Here is a 25,000-nt window from a genome sequence, read left to right as displayed (position 1 = left end):
CGCTGAGAACTGAGAACTGAGAACACAACATCCTCACTGAGAACTGAGAACATAACATCCTCACTGAAAACTGAGAACTGAGAACACAACATCCTCACTGAGAACTGAGAACTGAGAACACAACATCCTCACTGAGAACTGAGAACTGAGAACAGTGTTGAACTTGAGTGCTACAGTCCTGAGTACATACTGTAGTAGTATAGACATATTAGCATAGTAGGTAGTAGTATAGTCATATTAGCATAGTAGATAGTAGTATACTATAGACATATTAGCATAGTAGGTAGTAGTATAGACATATTCACATAGTAGGTAGTAGTATAGACATATTCACATAGTAGGTAGTAGTATAGACATATTAGCATAGTTGGTAGTAATATAGACATATTAGTATAGTAGATAGTAGCATCGACATACAGTATTAGCTACTTGTTTCAAGCACATATTTGTTTTTATTTCTTATTTTTGTCTCCTGGTTGTATAATGTGAGAAGGGATACCAGAAAATGTATTTTGTGTTTACTGCAGAGTGGAGGAACTGAGAGACCCATGTTACTGACCAAACACTCTATATCAGTGATGGCTGTCGGAATGTAGAGCTATTATTTTTAACACATAGACCACTTATTTTAACATGTAGAGCTATTATTTTAACATGTAGACCACTTATTTTAACATGTAGACGACCACTTATTTTAACAAACAAAAAATACAACTTACAGCAGCTTTAAATGTTGTTGATTTTTTAAGTCTACTTTGATTACACTTACACCATATTAACGACTATCACGTGCTTTGAATTAGTACATGAAAGCACATAAGAAGTATATTGCAAGGATACTCTCAGAAAAGTACATATGGGTAGAAATATACTTTTAACACGTGATATACAAAAAATATACGTTCAGTATGGAAAGATATACACATTTTTGACTTGGGATACACTGAGGCATACAGGTTTATGTGTGAGTGATAAGATATAAGATAATTATATGATCTTTGTGTGGTAAATAAGCCCATGGGGGCAATACCTTGTAATCTCGGGCTATATAAATAAATTCGATTTAATTTAATTTAAATTATCAGCTGTGTGTGTGTGTGTGTGTGTGTGTGTTTTTCTGTGTTTGCGGGGACAGAAAATCCGTTCCAAGGTGGAGCTGGAGTTGCAGGGCGTACCTGAGGAGCTGTCTCTGTCCTTCAACGCCACCTGTATCAATGGAGAGGTCATCCCTGGCCTCAGGTCCTGCTCTGGTCTGAAGATCGGCGACACGGTCCGTCCTACAGTCTTCTATTTACCCGTCATGCTCACAGTGTTCCATTACTACATCACATTTCATTTCATTAGATACTGTAAATAGACATTATATACTGTAAATACACTTTACAAATGTAAATAGACATTATATACTGTAAATACTAGAATAATTATAGAATAAATTCAAGACTTTATAGTTAATTAATCTAAATGAATCGCATTTTAAACACATTTTAATATTTGATGCGAAAAGCTAAAATGTTCAATTCAAATGGATTTTGGTATACGAGTGAATCAATGAATATACATTTTACATACGTTTAAACAGCAAAATCTTGTTAATTAGCTACTACACAGACCAACAGTCAGATCAATGCAATTTTTAACAAAGTGCATCAATTTTAGGAATAATATATATATAGCGCAAAGGACCTTTTCTCTTTTGAAAGGTAACATTCCGAAGTTTCTTACACAATCAAGAAAAATCACTTTGAGTGCTAATGAAATAGACTCTAGAGTAACAGAGGTTTGAACACACTGAAGTAAACGTTTTGTGTACTCACATTTCTGTTTAGTTGTTGCCAGATGCCTGTTTTTAAGGTCCAGCTGAGAGGTAGGAGCTGGAAAACATAACGGTTCCATAGCCTAAAGATTTATAGTCATACAGGTCCAAAGTTTATAAAAATCACACAGAAAATGAGTGTTTCACAAAGGTTTTTGTAATGTGTGTACCGCAATAATTCAGCGTGATTATCCAAAATGGCCGTCCACTGCCTTTATTTCGAGTCAAAACAAAGGACTTCTTCATCTTCTTGTGTCACCTTCCCCCACTCTGAGCGCCCATCTGGGATAGCTTTCGGAGCAGACACTCCTTGGCTACAACAGTGGTCAATTATTTCCGCCATCAGCGGTGACTGGTCACTGGCAGTGTGCGAACCATACCATGGTCTTCGGGGGAGCTAATTATTTCTCTTTGCCTCACGGGAGGGAGGACTTTACTGTGAAGCTTGCTGACATAGGCTATAGGTATGAGTAACGTTACAGAACCACACATAGTCCACAGTACACCACACAGGTCTGCATGCATGATGAAGACGCACATATTGAAATACACATGCTCAGATTAACCCCTCTGATCCAACACTAAAATTCACACACAACAGTCCTATTTACACATGAACACACGGATGAACCAATACCGAACAACAAGTCCACGACCAAACACATCGAGTCTAACATTATTATGGTAGGCAAATGCAACATTATCGCCACTCACCTGATGGTGACACACAACAGTCCTATTTACACATAAACACACAAATGAACCAATACCGAACAACAAGTCCACGACCAAACACATCGAGTCTAACATTATTATAGTAGGCAAATGCAACATTATCGCCACCCACCTGATGGTGAAGATCTGCCCAATTCTCAAAATCTGCATGTCACACAAGTAGTCCCCACAGCAGGCTGCTTCGCCTTCTTTGTAAAACCAAAATTGGTTAGAAGGCTTACTTCTTTGATATTTCATTTAACTTTCGACATTATCCTGAATACCTGTATTTATTTATTTTAAACGCGGGTGAAGTTTAGGCTTTTTTCGCCATGGCATTCATAATTCATACAACGTTGAATTATACAATTATACATACTGTGAGGTTTTGCCCGCTGCTCACTACCTTTTCTCTGTCTTCTTTAAGCCTACTGTTAGGAATTCCCTACTCACTCTCTCTAGCCCCCACCCTCTCGTTCCTTACCCTTAGTGGCCACACCTGTTTGATATTCTATTATCTCTCGCACCTGTGGTGGCAGGCTAATTAGTCCCCCTGTGGGCTTTAAATACCAGGGCGCTTCCCCTCGTTTTGGCGTGGGGTCGTGTTGTATACTTGCCGAGTCATATTCTCTAAACATCTAGACTCTTTCGGGAGATCCTCTGTCTGCCTATGCTGTTTTATCTCCGGCGTGAGACGAGGTGCAAGCTTTGGCCACCTGTCGCCGTTTGCCTGGAGGGAGACATTGTACTGCGCTCTCTAATCCTCTACGGGAGGTATTCCAGTGTTCCACTCCAGACCAGCGCGCCAGATGCGCTCAAGCCTTCGTCTGCTGTCGCCGTAGCCTGTGGAGGAGACTGTTCTGCGCTCCCTGTAACTTCCACGGGAGGCACCCCAGCGTTCCACTGCAGACCCCAGCGCAGCTGTTCGTCCTGACGCACATCCAGACCAGCGCGCCAGATGCGCTCAAGCCTTCGTCTGCTGTCGCCGTAGCCTGTGGAGGAGACTGTTCTGCGCTCCCTGTAACTTCCACGGGAGGCACCCCAGCGTTCCACTGCAGACCCCAGCGCAGCTGTTCGTCCTGACGCACATCTAGACCAACGCGCATCTTCCGGACCCTCGGGCTTGGCACGCTCTCCAGTCACCAGCGCGCAACGCGCATCTGCAAGGGCTTGGCACGCTCTCCAGTCACCAGCGCGCAACGCGCATCTTCAAGGGCTTGGCACGCTCTCCAGTCACCAGCGCGCAACGCGCATCTGCAAGGGCTTGGCACGCTCTCCAGTCACCAGCGCGCAACGCGCATCTTCAAGGGCTTGGCACGCTCTCCAGTCTCCAGCGCGCAACGCGCATCTTCCAAGGATCCTCGTGCTTGGCACACTCCTCCTCGCAGACGCACCCCGAGGCGTCTCTCGGTTCCGACGCGCACACCAAGGTGTGGCGCGCACTCTGTTCCTCGGCTCCGACAGCGGCTACCCGGTGGACGACACCCTCGCCACCGCCACTGTTCCGACGCGCACACCAAGGTGTGGCGCGCACTCTGTTCCTCGGCTCCGACAGCGGCTACCTGGTGGACGACACCCTCGCCACCGCCACTGTTCCGACGCGCACACCAAGGTGTGGCGCGCACTCTGTTCCTCGGCTCCGACAGCGGCTACCCGGTGGACGACACCCTCGCCACCGCCACTGTTCCAGCACTCTGTCCCTCGGCTCGGACAGCCAGCCACCCGGTGGCGATGCCCTCGCCCCGCTGCTGTCCCTGTACCTTTACGCATACGCCTGGGTGAGTTTTGATTGTGATGTCACTCACTCAGCGTAGTGCCCTTGCCCCCGTTCCCGCTGCTGTCCCTGTACCTTTACGCATACGCCTGGGTGAGTTTTGATTGTGATGTCACTCACTCAGCGTAGTGCCCTTGCCCCCCGTTCCCGCTGCTGTCCCTGTACCTTTACGCATACGCCTGGGTGAGTTTTGATTGTGATGTCACTCACTCAGCGTAATGCCTCTTGCCCCCGTTCCCGCTGCTGTCCCTGTACCTTTACGCATACGCCTGGGTGAGTTTTGATTGTGATGTCACTCACTCAGCGTAATGCCCCTTGCCCTCGTCCCGCTGCTGTTCCTGTACCATTACGCATACGCCTGGGTGAGTTTTGATTGTGATGTCACTCACCCAGCGTATTGCCTCCGTTAGTTCTCTCTTAGTTATTAGTTTGGACATTTCATCTCCCACTCTGTTTTGTTCTCTCGTGGATATTATTTTGGACATTTCATCTCCCACTGTGTGTTTGTTCACACGAAGATAGTATTTACTTTGTTACTTTGTTATTTGGACTGTTCTGCATCTGCTCTGTTTGTTCCCTTTGAATATTAACCCTCTCCTCTGTTCTGCAGAGCGGCCCAGATGTTTTCCCACCAGTCCCCAGTTCCTCCCTGTCCCCAGCCCGCCTCCGCGGTCCTCTGTCCCCAGTTCCTCCCTGTTCCCCAGCCCGCCTCCGCGGGCCTCAGTCCCCTCTGTTCCCTAGTTCTCCCCTTTCTAGTTCCACCTAGTTCCTGGTCCCAAGTTCTCCCCTTCTAGTTCCACCTAGTTCCTTGTCCCTAGTTCCCCTAGTCCCCGTTTCTCCTGTTCCCTAGCTCTCCTTGTCCCGACATCTTCTAGTCTCTAGTTCCTCTGTTCCTTTAACCTTCCCCTAGCGTTTCCTTTAATGTTTCCCCTAGGCGTTCCCTTACACCTTCCCTTAGTGTTCCCTTTTCCTGCCCGCCTCTTAAAGGCACCTTACCTTCCCCTCATGTGTTTCCAGTGTTTTGTGTTTTCTCCCTTAAAGGGACAGTGCCCTTTTTCCCTGTTCTCAATAAATATCTGTTTCTTGGCAAACCATCATACCTGTCTTGTGTTGTGCGATTGGGGTCGGTTACAAACCATAACAGTACGACCCCACCAAATCGACGACCCCAGCCAGCACAGATGGTGTATGTTGAGTTTGCCTTTTTTTTTCTTGTTCCCTCTAGTTCCCCTCTAGCTCGCCTGTTAGCTCCCCTGTTAGCCCTGTTGGCTTCCCTGTTAGCCCTGTTTGACCCCCCTGCAGCTTGTTAGGCCTCTACTATCTGCATGGCCCCGGTCTGCTAGCTTGGCCCCGGCTGTTAGCACAGCCTCTATGTTATTGCAGCCTTGCAGCTGGCATAGGCCCTGTAGCTAGCCAGGCCCAAGCAGCTAACCCGGTCCCTCTGCATGGCCTCCACTTTTTGTGTTTTATCCCCACTGCTAGGACTGCCCTTTCAGCTAGCATGGTCAGTTTATCCCCACTGCTAGGACTGCCCTTTCAGCTAGCAAGGTCAGTTTATCTCACACAGCTAGGACTGTCCTTCCAGCTAGCTTGTTCTCTCATGCTGGTCCAGCCCTGTCTGCCAGCCTAGCTCCGGCAGCTAGCGCAGCCTCTATGTTAATGTAGCAGTACAGCTGGCATAGGCCCTGTAGCTATCAGTGCCTTGGCAGCTACCCCTTCCCCCTGCTAGCCTAGCTCGGCAGCTAGCGCAGCCTCTATGTTGATGTAGCAGTACAGCTAGCATAGGCCCTGTAGCTATCAGTGCCCTGGCAGCTACCCTTTCCCTCTGCTAGCCTAGCTCGGCAGCTTGCACAGCCTCTATGTTGATGTAGCAGTACAGCTAGCATAGGCCCTGTAGCTATCAGTGCCCTGGCAGCTAACTTTCCCTCTGCTAGCCCTTTCCCGGTGCTACCATGGTTACCCCTTAGCTACCCTGCTTGCCCCTCAGTTTCTCTAGACCGGTTCTCTAGGCCAGTTCTCTTGGCCAGTTCTCTAGGCCAGTTCTCTAGACCAGTTCCTCTAGACTAGTTCTCTGGACCCAGTTCCTCCTGACCCGGTTCCTCTAGGCCCGGTTTCCTCTAGGCCAGTTTCTCTAGACCCAGTTCCCCAGACCCGGTTCCTCTAGGCCAGTTCCTCCTGTTGCCCCTCTACTACCCTAGTTACCCCTCGGCGGCCCTGTTTTTTTTGCTAGCCCCACTCTTGTGGTTCTTCCCCTGCTGGCTTGGCCAGTGCCTTTGTTTTTGTCTTGTTTTGCCCCCTGCCACTCTGTCTGTATTTGTTTTGGGTCGCCGGGTGGCTCCCGTTGGAGGGGGGGATACTGTGAGGTTTTGCCCGCTGCTCACTACCTTTTCTCTGTCTTCTTTAAGCCTACTGTTAGGAATTCCCTACTCACTCTCTCTAGCCCCCACCCTCTCGTTCCTTACCCTTAGTGGCCACACCTGTTTGATATTCTATTATCTCTCGCACCTGTGGTGGCAGGCTAATTAGTCCCCCTGTGGGCTTTAAATACCAGGGCGCTTCCCCTCGTTTTGGCGTGGGGTCGTGTTGTATACTTGCCGAGTCATATTCTCTAAACATCTAGACTCTTTCGGGAGATCCTCTGTCTGCCTATGCTGTTTTATCTCCGGCGTGAGACGAGGTGCAAGCTTTGGCCACCTGTCGCCGTTTGCCTGGAGGGAGACATTGTACTGCGCTCTCTAATCCTCTACGGGAGGTATTCCAGTGTTCCACTCCAGACCAGCGCGCCAGATGCGCTCAAGCCTTCGTCTGCTGTCGCCGTAGCCTGTGGAGGAGACTGTTCTGCGCTCCCTGTAACTTCCACGGGAGGCACCCCAGCGTTCCACTGCAGACCCCAGCGCAGCTGTTCGTCCTGACGCACATCCAGACCAGCGCGCCAGATGCGCTCAAGCCTTCGTCTGCTGTCGCCGTAGCCTGTGGAGGAGACTGTTCTGCGCTCCCTGTAACTTCCACGGGAGGCACCCCAGCGTTCCACTGCAGACCCCAGCGCAGCTGTTCGTCCTGACGCACATCTAGACCAACGCGCATCTTCCGGACCCTCGGGCTTGGCACGCTCTCCAGTCACCAGCGCGCAACGCGCATCTGCAAGGGCTTGGCACGCTCTCCAGTCACCAGCGCGCAACGCGCATCTTCAAGGGCTTGGCACGCTCTCCAGTCACCAGCGCGCAACGCGCATCTGCAAGGGCTTGGCACGCTCTCCAGTCACCAGCGCGCAACGCGCATCTTCAAGGGCTTGGCACGCTCTCCAGTCTCCAGCGCGCAACGCGCATCTTCCAAGGATCCTCGTGCTTGGCACACTCCTCCTCGCAGACGCACCCCGAGGCGTCTCTCGGTTCCGACGCGCACACCAAGGTGTGGCGCGCACTCTGTTCCTCGGCTCCGACAGCGGCTACCCGGTGGACGACACCCTCGCCACCGCCACTGTTCCGACGCGCACACCAAGGTGTGGCGCGCACTCTGTTCCTCGGCTCCGACAGCGGCTACCTGGTGGACGACACCCTCGCCACCGCCACTGTTCCGACGCGCACACCAAGGTGTGGCGCGCACTCTGTTCCTCGGCTCCGACAGCGGCTACCCGGTGGACGACACCCTCGCCACCGCCACTGTTCCAGCACTCTGTCCCTCGGCTCGGACAGCCAGCCACCCGGTGGCGATGCCCTCGCCCCGCTGCTGTCCCTGTACCTTTACGCATACGCCTGGGTGAGTTTTGATTGTGATGTCACTCACTCAGCGTAGTGCCCTTGCCCCCGTTCCCGCTGCTGTCCCTGTACCTTTACGCATACGCCTGGGTGAGTTTTGATTGTGATGTCACTCACTCAGCGTAGTGCCCTTGCCCCCCGTTCCCGCTGCTGTCCCTGTACCTTTACGCATACGCCTGGGTGAGTTTTGATTGTGATGTCACTCACTCAGCGTAATGCCTCTTGCCCCCGTTCCCGCTGCTGTCCCTGTACCTTTACGCATACGCCTGGGTGAGTTTTGATTGTGATGTCACTCACTCAGCGTAATGCCCCTTGCCCTCGTCCCGCTGCTGTTCCTGTACCATTACGCATACGCCTGGGTGAGTTTTGATTGTGATGTCACTCACCCAGCGTATTGCCTCCGTTAGTTCTCTCTTAGTTATTAGTTTGGACATTTCATCTCCCACTCTGTTTTGTTCTCTCGTGGATATTATTTTGGACATTTCATCTCCCACTGTGTGTTTGTTCACACGAAGATAGTATTTACTTTGTTACTTTGTTATTTGGACTGTTCTGCATCTGCTCTGTTTGTTCCCTTTGAATATTAACCCTCTCCTCTGTTCTGCAGAGCGGCCCAGATGTTTTCCCACCAGTCCCCAGTTCCTCCCTGTCCCCAGCCCGCCTCCGCGGTCCTCTGTCCCCAGTTCCTCCCTGTTCCCCAGCCCGCCTCCGCGGGCCTCAGTCCCCTCTGTTCCCTAGTTCTCCCCTTTCTAGTTCCACCTAGTTCCTGGTCCCAAGTTCTCCCCTTCTAGTTCCACCTAGTTCCTTGTCCCTAGTTCCCCTAGTCCCCGTTTCTCCTGTTCCCTAGCTCTCCTTGTCCCGACATCTTCTAGTCTCTAGTTCCTCTGTTCCTTTAACCTTCCCCTAGCGTTTCCTTTAATGTTTCCCCTAGGCGTTCCCTTACACCTTCCCTTAGTGTTCCCTTTTCCTGCCCGCCTCTTAAAGGCACCTTACCTTCCCCTCATGTGTTTCCAGTGTTTTGTGTTTTCTCCCTTAAAGGGACAGTGCCCTTTTTCCCTGTTCTCAATAAATATCTGTTTCTTGGCAAACCATCATACCTGTCTTGTGTTGTGCGATTGGGGTCGGTTACAAACCATAACACATACAATGCAACGCTGCAGCTGGACCCTAAAGGTGAAGGCAACAACGGCTCCATACCTCCGCCGGGTGGATGGTCGGGCGAGTTACACTCGAACAACAGGAAGTGGGGGCTGTGCGTCGATTAAATTAATCCGGCCGTCAGATATTGTTGCAAGGCTCCCGACAGACACAATGTACATAATGGATCGCTTTATAAACTTAATAATCAATATGATTTCGGCGTTTATTGCGACATACAAACCGGAAATGGACCTAGGCGATCGACGTCCTATACTTGGGATCTTTCACCGCCAGTCTCTTTGACGCACGGTAAGAGGACACTAACGTTATTTTCAGCCCAATTGTACATTTCTTTATTTACAAACCATCTGATCAATAAATCAACCCAAGCTACATAAAGCATTTACTGATGATCGGGGAATTATAAACGACCCTCCCCCTCCTTTCCTCCGTGCATGATGAGGCATAACTATACGGATCATATACATTTGGATTTTTTAATATAGCGTGTATAGGGAAGAAACGGCAATCGATAATCTATATATGCGTTTAGGCCTATAACTCACGTTCTAGGAATTACTGCAGAAAACGATAAAAACATACTTATATTCTAGACGGTATTTTTGTATGAATGTATTAATGAAAAAGTATAACGTTCCCCCATCCAGAACGATAGATAATCGATAATCGGGCCATAGTAATGTTGCTATAGCAATACAATTTAAAAAGTTATAGCCCTGCAAAGAAGGTACACATCTCCATAGGCTTACAGTGGTGGCAGACTGGGTATATTGATGAGTACAATGGCTGGCAGTCAATGTGTTAATCGATATGAACGTGATAAAGTCCCAGCCCTAGTAAATACACATAATATACTGTAAATACACATTACAGTAAATACACATTACAGTAAATACACATTACATACTGTAAATACACAATACAGTAAATACACATTACATACTGTAAATACACATTACAGTACAATACACAGTCATTACATATACACATTACAGTCCGTCTTAAACCAAATATTCTGCCTTCTCTCCCATGCTTGGCTAATAGAATCTGCTACAAAAAAGGTTCCCTTCCTGAAGCACAACTCAAGTTGTTCATATTCATCCAGCTCAAGAAAATCTACATAAATGGAGGACATTTTACTAAAAAGTACTTCCCTTATGTCCTCGTAAACAGTACAGTAAAACACAAAGTGAACCTCATTCTCAGTTTCACCTCTAACTCACTCACCAAACAAAGTCTGTCCTGCTCTGGGGTGGCATCAAACCGGCTGGTCTCTAGTAGGGGTGTAAAGGTACACGTATCCGTACCAAACCGTTTCAGTGTGTACCGTATCGTACCGAACAGCTGTGTACCGAACGAATACAACGGTATGTTAACCACTAACGACCGCCCACCGGGGGCTGTTTTTTTCACAATCTAATATAATAATTATTATTATTTTTTACAAGTCGATTATTAATTTCAATATAGAATATTCGTTGACAGCCCTACAAGTACAATTAGTTACTGCACACTACATCACCCCTGAGTGGAACATGGAAAGCCAAACTTTCCCCCACTGTACCGAAAACCATACCGAACCTTGACTTCAAAACCGAGGTACGTACCGTACCGTGGTTTTTGTGTACCGTTACACCCCTAGTCTCTAGTGCTAGTAGCAATGTTCCTGACCGTATCTGTGCACATAGGGGTCTTTTGTTTAAATTATACTTCACATAAGGTGACACAAGAAGACGAAGAAGTCCAATGTTTTGACTAGAGCATCGGAATTAATGGCAGCGGATGGCCATTTTGGATAATCATGCCACATTTTTACTGGTACACACATTACAAAAACCTTTGTAAATCATTCTGTGGGATTTGTATACCTCTCAGCTGGAACTTAAAAACAGGCATCTGGCAACCAGTAAAAATGTATGTGAGTACACAAAACGTTTACTTCAGTGTGTTCAAACCTCTGTTACTCTTATTAGCACTCAAAGTGATTCTCCTTTATTGTGTAAGAAACTTCAGAATGTTACCTTTCAAAAGAGACCAGACTCATGCATGTGCTATACGTATAAAGTATAATAAATCGCAAATTACTTTGGGTATGCAATCGTCAAGAAATATAAAAGAAACTAGCCCCATTTTTGCCCAATGCTTAAGAGGTTAATACTTTGCAGGATGCACTTGTTCATCTTAAACTGGTACTCAATGCAAACAAAGCAAAGTTCATGTTGTTCTCTAGAGCCAAAGGTACTGTTTGTGATGATTGGCATATATACACTGTGAATGAATCTGATATTGAGAGAGTTAAAGAATATAGATATCTTGGCATCTGGCTTAATGAGAAATTTACATTTAAAGTAAACTGAGTCAGAAGGTTGGCTTTTTGTGCAGAAACAAAACCAGTTTCCTATGTTTATGTAGCAGGGTGGATTATCCCTGCTTGGTGGGAACGGTTGCTGGCAGTCACAAGGTAGCTGGACACAGTAGAGCTCCGTCTGACTGCACCCTCGTCTTTGGGCTTGGAGCGTCAACCTGGGGCCCAGTAGTGGGAGTGAATGGGGCCCGGGATTTACCAACCTGGTTTGGTACTCTGGTCTTCCTCGCCTCTCCGGGGCGGTCAGCAGTACTCCCCAACTCGCTCTCACTTCCCTGATTACCTCCGTTAACCCTCCCACACCTAGTGACTGATATGCATAAATAGATTCGTTCCTCCCGCAAGCAGTACCCTCCCTTGATGACCACTAGAAACCTTATAATGAAAAGGGGAGAGTTGGGTAGGAAGGGGTTAATTATATATATACGTTACCCACACCAAAAGAGTTAATACTGGGCACAGGAATGGACACGCACACAGAACCCCATTTAAGTCTTTATATTAATTGTACTGTTCAGTTACAATGATTTAATAGGAGTGGTCGAATGGACTGAAGTCCCACTATAGCTCCGTGTGTAACTCAATACCTTGTAGACACGTATATTATACACCCACCTCTGGGTTAGTATCAGGGATAATATACTTCAATGTGTTTGACTCATCACCCACGTCTGGGTCAGTACCATGTTTAATACCTCTATCAGGCTTTAATTATATGGCAAGAATAATACCTCCTCCCCAAAGGGAAAGGGTTAATTAAATGGGAATTATTATTAAAGAACCAACACGTTATCACACTCAAAGGAAATCAAAAATGTGGGCCCACTGTACCAGAACAAAAGTCCTATGCTAATGCCGGCATGTAATGTTTATGGGGTACCCCATGAACTGTAATTAGCAACCATTAGCTTCGCCCGTAGGCCGCACCACACTGTGTACTGTGTAATAGATCCGGAGCATCGACGCTCGATTGTACTCAACCAAAATGGCGGCCTCGCCGTGCCACCACCGTCCAGGTAGCAAGATGGCGTCAAACGCTCTCGTCGCGGGCGCTAGCAAACGGGGCTGGAGCAGAGGGCAGTAGTTGGCTGAGAGCGTGTGCTGGGTGATGGCGACCTCTGCTGGACGGAAGAACTCCCGTGCTGGGCTGTCGACCACCGGAGCAGAGCAGGCGTCGAAACGCCGGCGAAGGCTGGTTGTTGACAGCCGGCGCTGGTTGACGCGCAGCCATACACTTGCCCTACCTTAAACTGAAGCTACTCTCTGGGTTCCAAACAGCCCACCTGCTACACGGTTATACTGTTGCGCAACGTGGCTGGCTACACCACACTGTCTTCTTCAGCGCCTCGCGCTCGGTGTACACTGGAGTCAATATAGCCGTTAGCAGCATGCTACTTATACCGCACACACTGCTACTATAACACGCTACCTATAGACGTTAGTCCTTGGGTTCAGTTTCTCTTACTCACGCACTATCACGGGTCCTTCTAGGATAACCCGTCATATACTCAAGTTCAATACGTTCGCCCGTGTCGTCCACACCGGGTGCTCCGTCGAGACACGTCTCAAGTTTCTTTAATAGTTGTCATACAGAAGTACAGAATACTTTCATACAAAATGCTTCTTACTGTTACGCTCCAGAGACTGTGCTAGACAAGATAGTATCAAATAACATAGTATAGCATGTAATTTAGAAGTAGAAAATGAGGTCACAGTGTTCAGTATAGACATATGTACAATGTTCGATGCAGAATAGACGTAACTGAGTTACCATATAATATACAATACTATGCAGTGTACTAATGTACAGTACCATATAGTGCAAAGCAGAAATGGGATGAGGTACAATTTAGGTACAATTTACAGTAAGGTGTACGAGTTGTAGTGCAATCCTTCATCAATAAATATAAAGTGTGGGGAGTGGGTGCTACAGTGTGTTTGTTTAAAGTGGGTGTGTGCTATAAAGTGTGTGGAGTGGGTGCTACAGTGTGTTTGTTTAAAGTGAGTGTGTGCGTGTGGATGTGTGTGCTATGTGCGTTTGATGGTTGTTGTTGTGTAGTGTTTATTGTTCGTTTAGCAGCCTGATGGCCTGGGGATAGAAGCTTCTTCTGAGTCTTTCTGTGCTCGCCTTGAGACTCCGGTATCGCTTGCCTGACCGCAGCAGTTCAAAGAGGCAGTTGTTCGGGTCTGATCACATCCAAGTCCGAACTCGAAGAGGCTCGTTCTTCCCCCTTCCGTCTCCATTCTTGCTTCCTTCCCCATCTCTCTCGTACGCTCTCTGCCTGCCACCGCCCCCTGCTGATACCACCAACTAGTCACACAGGGAAAACTGGATGATAGAATATGATTCAGTGATACTGTTTATAATCCATATTCCAGCCGGTAGAAGAAGGAGGCGCCCACATCATTGTTCGAGGGAATATTAATGGAAACTAGTTAGTATGTCTTGGTGCACCAGGGGAGATAAAAGGCAAGTCAGCACTTCTGAATAATAGCCATATTTTCAGGGTGCTACATTTAGCAGAAGGAAGATCTTATCTTGTCTTAAATAACAACCAACGTCAGTCTTGGAACAGGTGTCCCCCTGTCTTCAGGGGTCTTGAACCAAGACGCTGTAAAATAATTAACACGTCTCTTTTGTTCTCCATCCGTCTCCTCTCTTCCTCCATGTCCTCTCTTGGCAGCGGGACAGAGGGGATGAGGGGATGAGGGGAGGATGACACCGGTTCCTGACAGGGAGCGAGCAAGCGAACTAGAGACGAAATCGAGCGCGACACTGTCCTGATATGAGGCGGCGCGTGTCCGAGTGTGTCTGTGTGTGTGTGTGTTACCTGGAAGCACACATGGGGGGGGGGGGGGGCAAAGCAGCCTGCGATTCTTGACCAATAAAAAGTGTTTAGGGGCGGGACTCGGCCGCGTAATCGCTCAACTAGAGACACAGCGAGCGAATATCTGAGGGGTGGACGACATCGCTGCTCAGTTCGCTGTCGCTCGCGGCAGGTCAGGATAGTCTGATTGAAACGAATACATTTTAATAATTTTCACAATCACGCTCGCTCGCGTCACTGCCTGTCAGGAAGGGGTGTGACGGGGTGATAAGGACGCATACGTCTCTCTTAGTTAATGCTTTGTCTTATCTGTCCGCCCTTCCTCCTAAACCGCTAAATGAACCCGGACCCCCCCCCCCCCCCCCCCCCTCTTCTTTATCGTTCTTTTTCTTTCTCTCCCTCCTCGCAAGCGTTTCTCTCAAAGGTGACACTTCTTTGGGCTCTGAAACATGTTTTTGGTCTGCCTCTCTGTCTCTCTTTTACATCTCCATATAAGGCAGTCTCTCTCTCTCCCCGATGCTCTTGTAGTAATCGTCCACTTATGGACTTTTCAATAGTATCTGGATGCAATGCTGAATGAATAGTTACTACTTTGACCTATGGAGGCTTCGCTCCCTGGCTCCTTGTCTTAGAGGCTGCTGGAAACATGTTGCACTGGACCCGTTTAAACCTCACTCACGTGTGAAACAGTGGTGGAAAGTAAGTGCAATTTCAAGTTTCTTGCACTTTACTTATTTAAATTTGAGGGAACTTTGTACTTTTACTCCACTACATTCATCTGAACCCACCAGTTACTAGTTACATTGAAGAAAAGGATGTTGCATAGAAAACATGGCAAAGCACATTGGCAGCAACTCCACAAAAAACAACAACAAAAGACAGAGAGAAAGAGACATGTTGTCATTCTCTAGTTGACTGACTGAGCTCTTGATACAAGGACTAACACTAGACAACATGCTGTCATTCTCTAGTTGACTGACTGAGCTCTAGATACAAGGACTAACACTAGACAACATGATGTCATTATCTAGTTGACTGAGCTCTAGATACAAGGTTTGTTTATTGTTGGTAATGTTTGTAAACACTGTTCAAAAATGTTAATTCACGTGTGTGTGTGTGTGTGTGTGTGTGTGTGTGTGTGTGTGTGTGTGTGTGTGTGTGTGTGTGTGTGTGTGTGTGTGTGTGTGTGTGTGTGTGTGTGTGTGTGTGTGTGTGTGTGTGTGTGTGTGTGTGTGTGTGCGCGCGCGCGCGTATGTGTGTGTGTGAAACCATGTCTCACATCCTTCACACCAGTGTGAAGCCATGTATGTTCAATCTGTGTAGTGACAATTCACTGTTCTCTGATAGTTCAGCAAACAGCGATGTTGTTGTTGTTAATGAGAATAACAGAGAGGTTCTTATTCTAGAAGTTGGCTGTACGTTTGACCACTACAGTCTAGAAGAAGCCTTTACAACCAAAATGTTGAACTATCTGCTAGCTAGAGCATACCATATCACAACTGGGCTACAACTGTAAACTTTTAGTTTTCATATTTGGAAGCCTGTTCATAAGTTGGGTGTTAGAGGCCTTCAGATGGCCGGTCTTCTGAAGGGAAGAGCCAAACAGTTATCAAGATATTGCTCAGTGTCAGCTATTATTGGCAGCCGCGCAATTTGGAGAAGACGCTGCTATCTGTACCCATGAGCTGTATGCTACTTGTCTGCTTCATCATCCTATGTGTGTGTGTGTGTGTGTGTAACTTTGGTTGCCATTGCCAATTTGGGCACGAATGTAACAGAATAACCCACACTGTCCAATTGCACTGATAATATTTGTGTCCTTTAGACATTGTATATTATGTGGACATAAATAAACATTCTAAATGTGTGTGCCCACTTCCCGTTCACTGCTCTGTTGGGCTGAGTCAGTCCTGCCACATGTATACAGTATGTGCCTCTACTGTCTCTCTACTGTTGGCCAACCAGTCACACACACCACACACCACACACACCACCACAGACATCACAGACATGCTGCTTGAAAATATCTACAATCTATTGTCTTTCCGCATATTCAACGTGTTTTTATTGCTATTTTATTCATTTTCCGTTTTGTAGTTATGATCACAAATAAGACAAACAAGGACACTTCGGTCATGACATGCTTTATCGGGGGGGGGGGGGGGGGTGTCTTGGATGGTGATGTGGTGGGGATTGATGTGTGGGGTGTTTGGGGGACTGGCTGTTCCCGGGGGATTCACATGCCTTCGAGCAACACTACTTATTGTACTTATTTTATGCTTATTCTTATGTCTGCATGTTCTACGTTGCACTACTTTTATCGTCTTTTATACCTATTCTCAGGTCTGCACTTTTTTCTGTCGACTGTATGCTGATTTTATGCCTATGTTCATTTTGTGCTATTTACTGTGGGGCACTTTGGGCTGCGGCCCATGTGTGAAAGGTGCTATTATAGATCGAGTTATTATTATTTATTATGATGAAAAATAATGCATTGAAATGTCTGTAAGTCTTGACGACATTGAAAATGAGGGTGACTCCGTCCTTTTCGAGAATAAATAAAGGTTTGAATTTTATTGAATTGAGTGACTGACTAATTTTTATTTAATTTCAAACCTGTATTTTTTTTATCCACTTTTTCTCCCATTTTCTATTTTTCTCCCACCCCAATTTCGTATCGTCCAATTCAACCCTCCCCTGTCTCGAACGCTGTTTCTCGCCTCCCACAAGCCGGCTGCAATGTGGATGAAGCCATACATAGCACGAGTCCCCTCCGATACTCGAGGTAGCAGCCGTCGCATCTTTTCACCTGCGCGGCGCGATCTTTCAGCGTCAGGGGTCTGCGCTTTGGAGGGCCGCCCCCATCGCTTCTTGATTCTACTGCGCAGGCGCACCAACCGACCTGTAGGAGTCGCTGTCCACAACGTCCGATCCCCACCCCTCAGTTTTCCCTCCCCCTAATACTGCCAATTGTATTAGTACGGACGACCAGCCAAACTGAAAACAATGTGGAGAGCTGGGCTCGAACCCAGCGTCTCCAGCATTGGTGGTGAGTACCTTGCCCACTGCACCACCTAGCCGCCCTATTTCAAACCTGTATTTAAACTCAAAAGGCAACTGAGGTTTCCCTCATTTACAGTCACGTCGAGTGTACATACAGAGATAAACAAAACAAAAAAGCAAAACAAGACGAGGCAAAGAGCAAGGATAACAAATCAATTAAAACATGTACAACTTCCCAAAATAAAAAAATAAATGACTGTAAAGACTACAATTCACGATTCCTTTAACTCTGTCCATTCTTTGACCTCTCAACTGACCCCTAAATTACCTTTGACCCCTCCCGGTCCAGGTGTCATTCAGCGTGGAGGCTCGTGCTCGCGGCTGCCCCAAGGAGAAGAAGAAGACCTTCGTCATCAAACCCGTGGGCTTCAAGGACTCGCTGTCCGTCACCGTCCTGTTCGAGTGCGACTGCCGGTGTCAGGCCCGGGCGCAACCGGACAGCCCTGTCTGTAATCAGGGCAACGGGACCTACGAGTGCGGCATCTGCCAGTGCCACCCGGGGCGCCTGGGCCCGCACTGCGAGTGTGCAGAGGGCGAGTACGGCCCCGCGGACCAGGACCGCTGCAGCGCCCCCTCTGGCCGCTCCGAGGGGCCGCAGGGGGCCATCTGCAGCGGCAGGGGAGACTGTGTCTGTGGACAGTGTGTCTGTCACACCAGTGACTTCGGCAAAGTCTGGGGGAAGCTGTGCGAGTGTGACGACTTCAACTGCCTGAGGTACAAGGGAGAGCTGTGCTCTGGTAAGAGACTGACACACCATACTGACACACTACACTATTGACACACCATGAACTACTGACACACCACACTACTGACACACCACACTACTGACACACCACACTACTGACACACCATGAACTACTGACACACTATGAACTACTGACACACCATGAACTACTGACACACCACACTACTGACACACAATGACCTACTGACACCACACTACTGACACACCATTAACTACTGACACACCACACTACTGACACACCATGAACTACTGACACACCATGAACTACTGACACACCACACTACTGACACACCATGAACTACTGACACACCACACTACTGACACACCATGAACTACTGACACACCATGAACTACTGACACACCACACTACTGACACACCACACTACTGACACACCACACTACTGACACACCACACTACTGACACACTATGAACTACTGACACACCACACTACTGACACACCACACTACTGACACACCATGAACTACTGACACCATGAACTACTGACACACCATGAACTACTGACACACCACACTACTGACACACCATGAACTACTGACACACCACACTACTGACACACCACACTACTGACACACCACACTACTGACACACTATGAACTACTGACACACCACACTGACACACCACGCTACTGACACACCATGAACTACTGACACACCATGAACTACTGACACACCATGAACTACTGACACACCATGAACTACTGACACACCATGAACTACTGACACACCACACTACTGACACACCATGAACTACTGACACACCACACTACTGACACACCACACTACTGACACACCACACTACTGACACACCATGAACTACTGACACACCACACTACTGACACACCACGCTACTGACACACCATGAACTACTGACACACCATGAACTACTGACACACCATGAACTACTGACACACCACACTACTGACACACCATGAACTACTGACACACCACACTACTGACACACCACACTACTGACACACCACACTACTGACACACCACACTACTGACACACCATGAACTACTGACACACCACACTACTGACACACCACACTACTGACACACCATGAACTACTGACACACCACACTACTGACACACCACACTACTGACACACCATGAACTACTGACACACCACACTACTGACACACCACACTACTGACACACCACACTACTGACACACCACACTACTGACACACCACACTACTGACACACTATGAACTACTGACACACCACACTGACACACCACGCTACTGACACACTATGAACTACTGACACACCACACTACTGACACACCACACTCACACACCACGCTACTGACACACCACACTGACACACCACGCTACTGACACACTATGAACTACTGACACACCACACTACTGACACACCACACTCACACACCACACTACTGACACACCACACTACTGACACACCACACTACTGACACACCACGCTACTGACACACTATGAACTACTGACACACTATGAACTACTGACACACCACACTACTGACACACCACACTACTGACACACCATGAACTACTGACACACCATGAACTACTGACACACCATGAACTACTGACACACCACACTACTGACACACCACACTACTGACACACCACACTACTGACACACCACACTACTGACACACCACACTACTGACACACCATGAACTACTGACACACCACACTACTGACACACCACACTACTGACACACCACACTACTGACACACCACACTACTGACACACTATGAACTACTGACACACCACACTGACACACCACGCTACTGACACACTATGAACTACTGACACACCACGCTACTGACACACCATGAACTACTGACACACCATGAACTACTGACACACCACACTACTGACACACCACACTACTGACACACCACACTACTGACACACCACACTACTGACACACCACACTACTGACACACCATGAACTACTGACACACCACACTACTGACACACCACACTACTGACACACCACACTACTGACACACCACACTACTGACACACTATGAACTACTGACACACCACACTGACACACCACGCTACTGACACACTATGAACTACTGACACACCACGCTACTGACACACTATGAACTACTGACACACCACACTACTGACACACCATGAACTACTGACACACCACACTACTGACACACTATGAACTACTGACACACCACACTGACACACCACGCTACTGACACACCACACTACTGACACACCACACTACTGACACACCACACTACTGACACACCACACTACTGACACACCATGAACTACTGACACACCAAGAGACTGACACACCAATAGACTGACACACCAAGAGACTGACACACCAATAGACTGACACACCAATAGACTGACACACCAAGATACTGACACATGTTGCTCTCATTTTGTCTTGTGTTGTAAATGCAGCACACCCTTCCTTCACAGCGGTGCGCTCCACCCCTTCTACAAGTTACCAAATATGTTTAAAAATAACTGGAGAAACACTTCACCCTTCCTCCCCCCTCAAGCCCAAACAGTAGTGTAATCTCGTGTTGAGAGGGAGGAGGAGCTACGGAGTGTTTCTCCAGTTATTTTGAAACATATTTGGTAACTTGTAGAAGATGACAGAAAGGCAGCCTTTGGTCACTTGTAGAAGATGACAGAAAGGCAGTATTTGGTAACTTATAGAAGATGACAGAAAGGCAGCCATTGGTAACTTGTAGAAGATGACAGAAAGGCAGCCTTTGGTAAATTGTAGAAGATGACAGAAAGGCAGCCTTTGGTCACTTGTAGAAGATGACAGAAAGGCAGCCTTTGGTAAATTGTAGAAGATGACAGAAAGGCAGCCTTTGGTCACTTGTAGAAGATGACAGAAAGGCAGTCTTTGGTAACTTATAGAAGATGACAGAAAGGCAGCCATTGGTAACTTGTAGAATATGACAGAAAGGCAGTCTTTGGTAACTTGGAGAAAATGACAGAAAGGCAACCTTTAGTCGAGAAGAAAGTTACAACTAACTCAGTCATATGATGTTGTCAAATCAATTAGTAATTTTGTTTAATAATCATGATTTAGATGTAAATTGTAGCAGAGTTGTTGCTGTAGACATACTGGTGTCTCTGAGCTACAAACATGTTGCCAGGCAGACCCCAGAGACTTACAGCACACCTCATCTGGGAAGAATTACCTCCAATAACAGTGTGTATGTGTGTGTGTGCGGGGGCGGGGGGCACTCAGTCATGCGTTGGACTTGTGTGTTTGTGTTTGAACTAAGGTGCAGACAGCGTCTCAAGGCCTCACCAGGCCAAGCTAAGAACACCAGGGATGTCAGTATGGTTCAGGCTGCCCACTGCTGAAGACACTCCCCTTTCACTACCACACTACAATTGTGGTAGAAAGGGTTAAGCCTATGTAGTGTGGTAGTGAAATCGTTAACCCGTTGTAGTGTGGTATTGAAAGGGTTAACCCGTTGTAGTGTGGTAGTGAAAGGGTTAACCATTTGTAGTGTGGTAGTGAAATGTTTAACCCTTTTTAGTGTGGTAGTGAAAGGGTTAAACCGTTGTAGTGTGGTAGTGAAATGGTTAACCCGTTGTAGTGTGGTAGTGAAAGGGTTAACCCGTTGTAGTGTGGTAGTGAAAGGGTTAACCCTTTGTAGTGTGGTAGTGAAATGTTTAACCCTTTGTAGTGTGGTAGTGAAAGGGTTAAGCCACTAATAGTCAGGTCTCAGTCAACCCCCCTCTCTCTTTATGTTCTCAATCTCACAGACATGTTGTGCTTTATTCCCAAAAGCCTATAGATTATCATGGAAATACCTTTCAGCTTTGTCATTGGCTAGCATGGTGTCGTAGGCTAAAAATACACTCAGTTTGGTATAAAAAAAGGGGGGGGGGGGGGGTCAGCAGGAGAGAGGTGGAAATGTTCACTGTGTGTGTGTGTGTGTGTGTGTGTGTGTGTGTGTGTGTGTGTGTGTGTGTGTGTGTGTGTGTGTGTGTGTGTGTGTGTGTGTGTGTGTGTGTGTGTGTGTGTGTGTGTGTGTGTGTGTGTCTGTGTCTGTGTGTGTGTGTGTGTGTGTGTGTGTGTGTGTGTGTGTGTGTGTGTGTGTGTGTGTGTGCGTGCGTGCGTGTGTGCGTGTGTGTGTATGTGTGAGAGTGCATACAAGTGCATATTTATATTACTACAGTAAGACCAGTTTGGGGAATTCTGGGGGGAAGTCGGGACATTTTGGCTGGTCCTGATTTTAAAACAGACAATTTTAGGGTTAGGGATTAGGTTTATGTTTATGTTTAAGGTTAGGTTATGTTAGGGTTAAGCTTTGCTAGGTAATGTTTGATACTTAATGTATGTTTGTTAATTAATTGATTTATGATACTGATTAATGTATGATACTGATTCATTTATGATACTGATAGTTTATGTTATACAATGCAAATATGCTTGCTGACTGCCTTCAATCTTAACAAGGGCTCATATGAGTTTAAACCATTCTTAATCTGTGTTAGTTGTGCTCATCTTTCTAAAACTGTTAGTTGTGCTCATCCGTCTTTATATGAGTTTAAGCCATTCTTAATCTGTTAGCTGTGCCCAACCTTTTTGATCTGTGTTAGTTGTGCTCATGTTTCATGTAAAGTGTTATTTGTGAAATATGAGTTCTGGAAATGTATTTGGTTACAGGCGAATATAGACGCTAAAAAAATCTGTGCTGCCATTTTGTTTGTATTCATATGAGGAGACGAGACCTTGAGCTTTTGAATGGCGTTGAAATTTCGAAAAACTACACTACCCAGCTCAAGCCAGTTCCTGTCAATCAAATGACTTGTGGATCAAAAAATATTATTTCTGTTATTTTTCGGGATTATCTACCACAAAACTGAACGTTATTGGCATAAATTAGAACGCAGTTAGTTTATCTACCTTTCTGCGAACGTTTAGCAAAAATCTGCATTGCAATCCGATGGCGGAGCAGTTTCCATAATAGAAAAGTAACTGTATTTACAGTAGATTTCATTCACGGTTCTTGCTGCACACCTGGTGATACTAAATCCAGATTGAACAAATCGTGCAAATCGTCCTCAAGAGGGCCCACATGTGTATATTTAAAATTTTACAGATTTACCGAAACTAAGAATTTATCTAATTGATCTAATCTAAAATGCTAATTATATCACTTTTATCGTAAAACGTGAGGAAATGACTAAATCCAGATGTAACACTGCCATTGGAAAGAGGAGATTTTTACCTATCCATAGATGTATGATTTGACCATAATAAAGTCAAGGTCAAATTCAAGGTCAAATATGAATTTATAATTCAAATGGATTATAATTTATTACTGTATCTACAAATCCTTATGTTTAATCATCTTCCCTTTATTAATTTGCTAAGATTTCTTGTACACTTGATCTCAATAAGGTGTTGAATGAGCTCAGTGAGCGAGCTCGGCGGTTGCATAATTGTAACATGGTGTTATTCACCGGCAAAGATGCAAAAACAATTCACAATTTATATTCTCCTTTGTTTAATTACAATTTACTCAAGCCTAGTAACAGACACAATATTTTTGACACTAAGAATACATACCCCCAGGTCCCTAGATACCAAGAACATGCAAATTGACCTTGTGGAAGTGAAGCAATCTTCCATTTACTTAGGCATGTACCTTTAGGCGGAATTTCTGAAAATAGGGCTACAGTTTAACAGGTTAGGTATGTATTTTAGGCAGATTTTCTGAAAATATGGCTAGGGCTTAATAAAATCACTTAAAACCAAGAAGGTATCCTAAATAGAATTATACAATTCACAGACTCCAAATTCAAATTGGCTATACTAAAACCCCTTAACATTGTCCTTAGCTCCCGGATCTTCCCCAATCTATGGAACCAAGGACTCATAACACCGCTCCACAAAAGTGGAGATAAATTTGACCCCAACAACTACCATGGGATCTGTGTCAACAACAGTAACCTTGGAAAAATCCTCTGTATGATCATCAACCACAGATGTATACATTTCCTAACAAACAATAATGCCCTGAGCAAATCACAGATTGGCTTCTTACCACATCACCGTACAACAGACCACATTCTCACCCTCAGCACCCTAATCGACAACCAAATAAATAAAAACAAAAGCAAACTATACTCTTGTTTTGTTGACCTCCAAAAAGCATTAGACTCAATTTGGCATGAGGATCTGCAGTACAAATTATTAGAAAGTGGCATTGGAGGGAAAACCTATGACAACCTATGGCAACCTATGAAAACCTATGACACTTCCTGCCCACTATACCAAGACATCAGAGACATACTTCCCACAAATTGCAAACACCCAAAGAGACTTTGAAAACATGGCAAATAACGCAAAACTCCCATACCTACTGGGTGAAATACAACAATGTGCAAACACAGAAGCAAGATTTGTGAGCTGCTGTGACAAGAAAAGGACATCCAATGGAATACAACCACCATAAAGACTGTCAATCACACATATATTTCTGTACTATACTGATCTCTGTTTGATTATTTTGCTTTGATTTGTTTGTTTTAACACTGGCTTTGGCAATGTAAACCCATGTCAATAAAGCCCATTTGAATTGAATTGAATTGAGAAAGAGAGAAGCTCAGGTCACATTGATGTTCCAGCATCATGAGAGAGAGAGAGAGAGAGAGAGAGAGAGAGAGAGAGAGAGAGAGAGAGAGAGAGAGAGAGAGAGAGAGAGAGAGAGAGAGAGAGAGAGAGAGAGAGAGAGAGTCAGGTCACAT

The 25,000-nt window shown here is 46.3% G+C and overlaps 1 protein-coding gene across 1 annotated transcript in view; it reads left to right on the top strand.

Annotated features, from left to right (window-relative positions):
• The window catches only part of LOC311238235 (integrin beta-3-like), a 97,942-nt gene that overhangs the window by 33,523 nt on the left and 39,419 nt on the right, over positions 1–25,000 (top strand). The window contains exons 9-10 of the mRNA XM_084326258.1: positions 1,136–1,270; positions 17,766–18,213. Coding sequence (XP_084182384.1) covers positions 1,136–1,270; positions 17,766–18,213 — 583 coding nt within the window. The remainder of the gene's footprint in view (positions 1–1,135; positions 1,271–17,765; positions 18,214–25,000) is intronic.

The sequence above is a fragment of the Notolepis coatsorum genome (assembly GCF_963971535.1).
Source record: "Notolepis coatsorum genome assembly, chromosome: 12".
Taxonomy (NCBI): Eukaryota; Metazoa; Chordata; class Actinopteri; order Aulopiformes; family Paralepididae; genus Notolepis; species Notolepis coatsorum.
The sequence above is the reverse complement of the archived record's forward strand: the minus strand, read 5'-3'. Positions and strand labels throughout refer to the sequence as shown.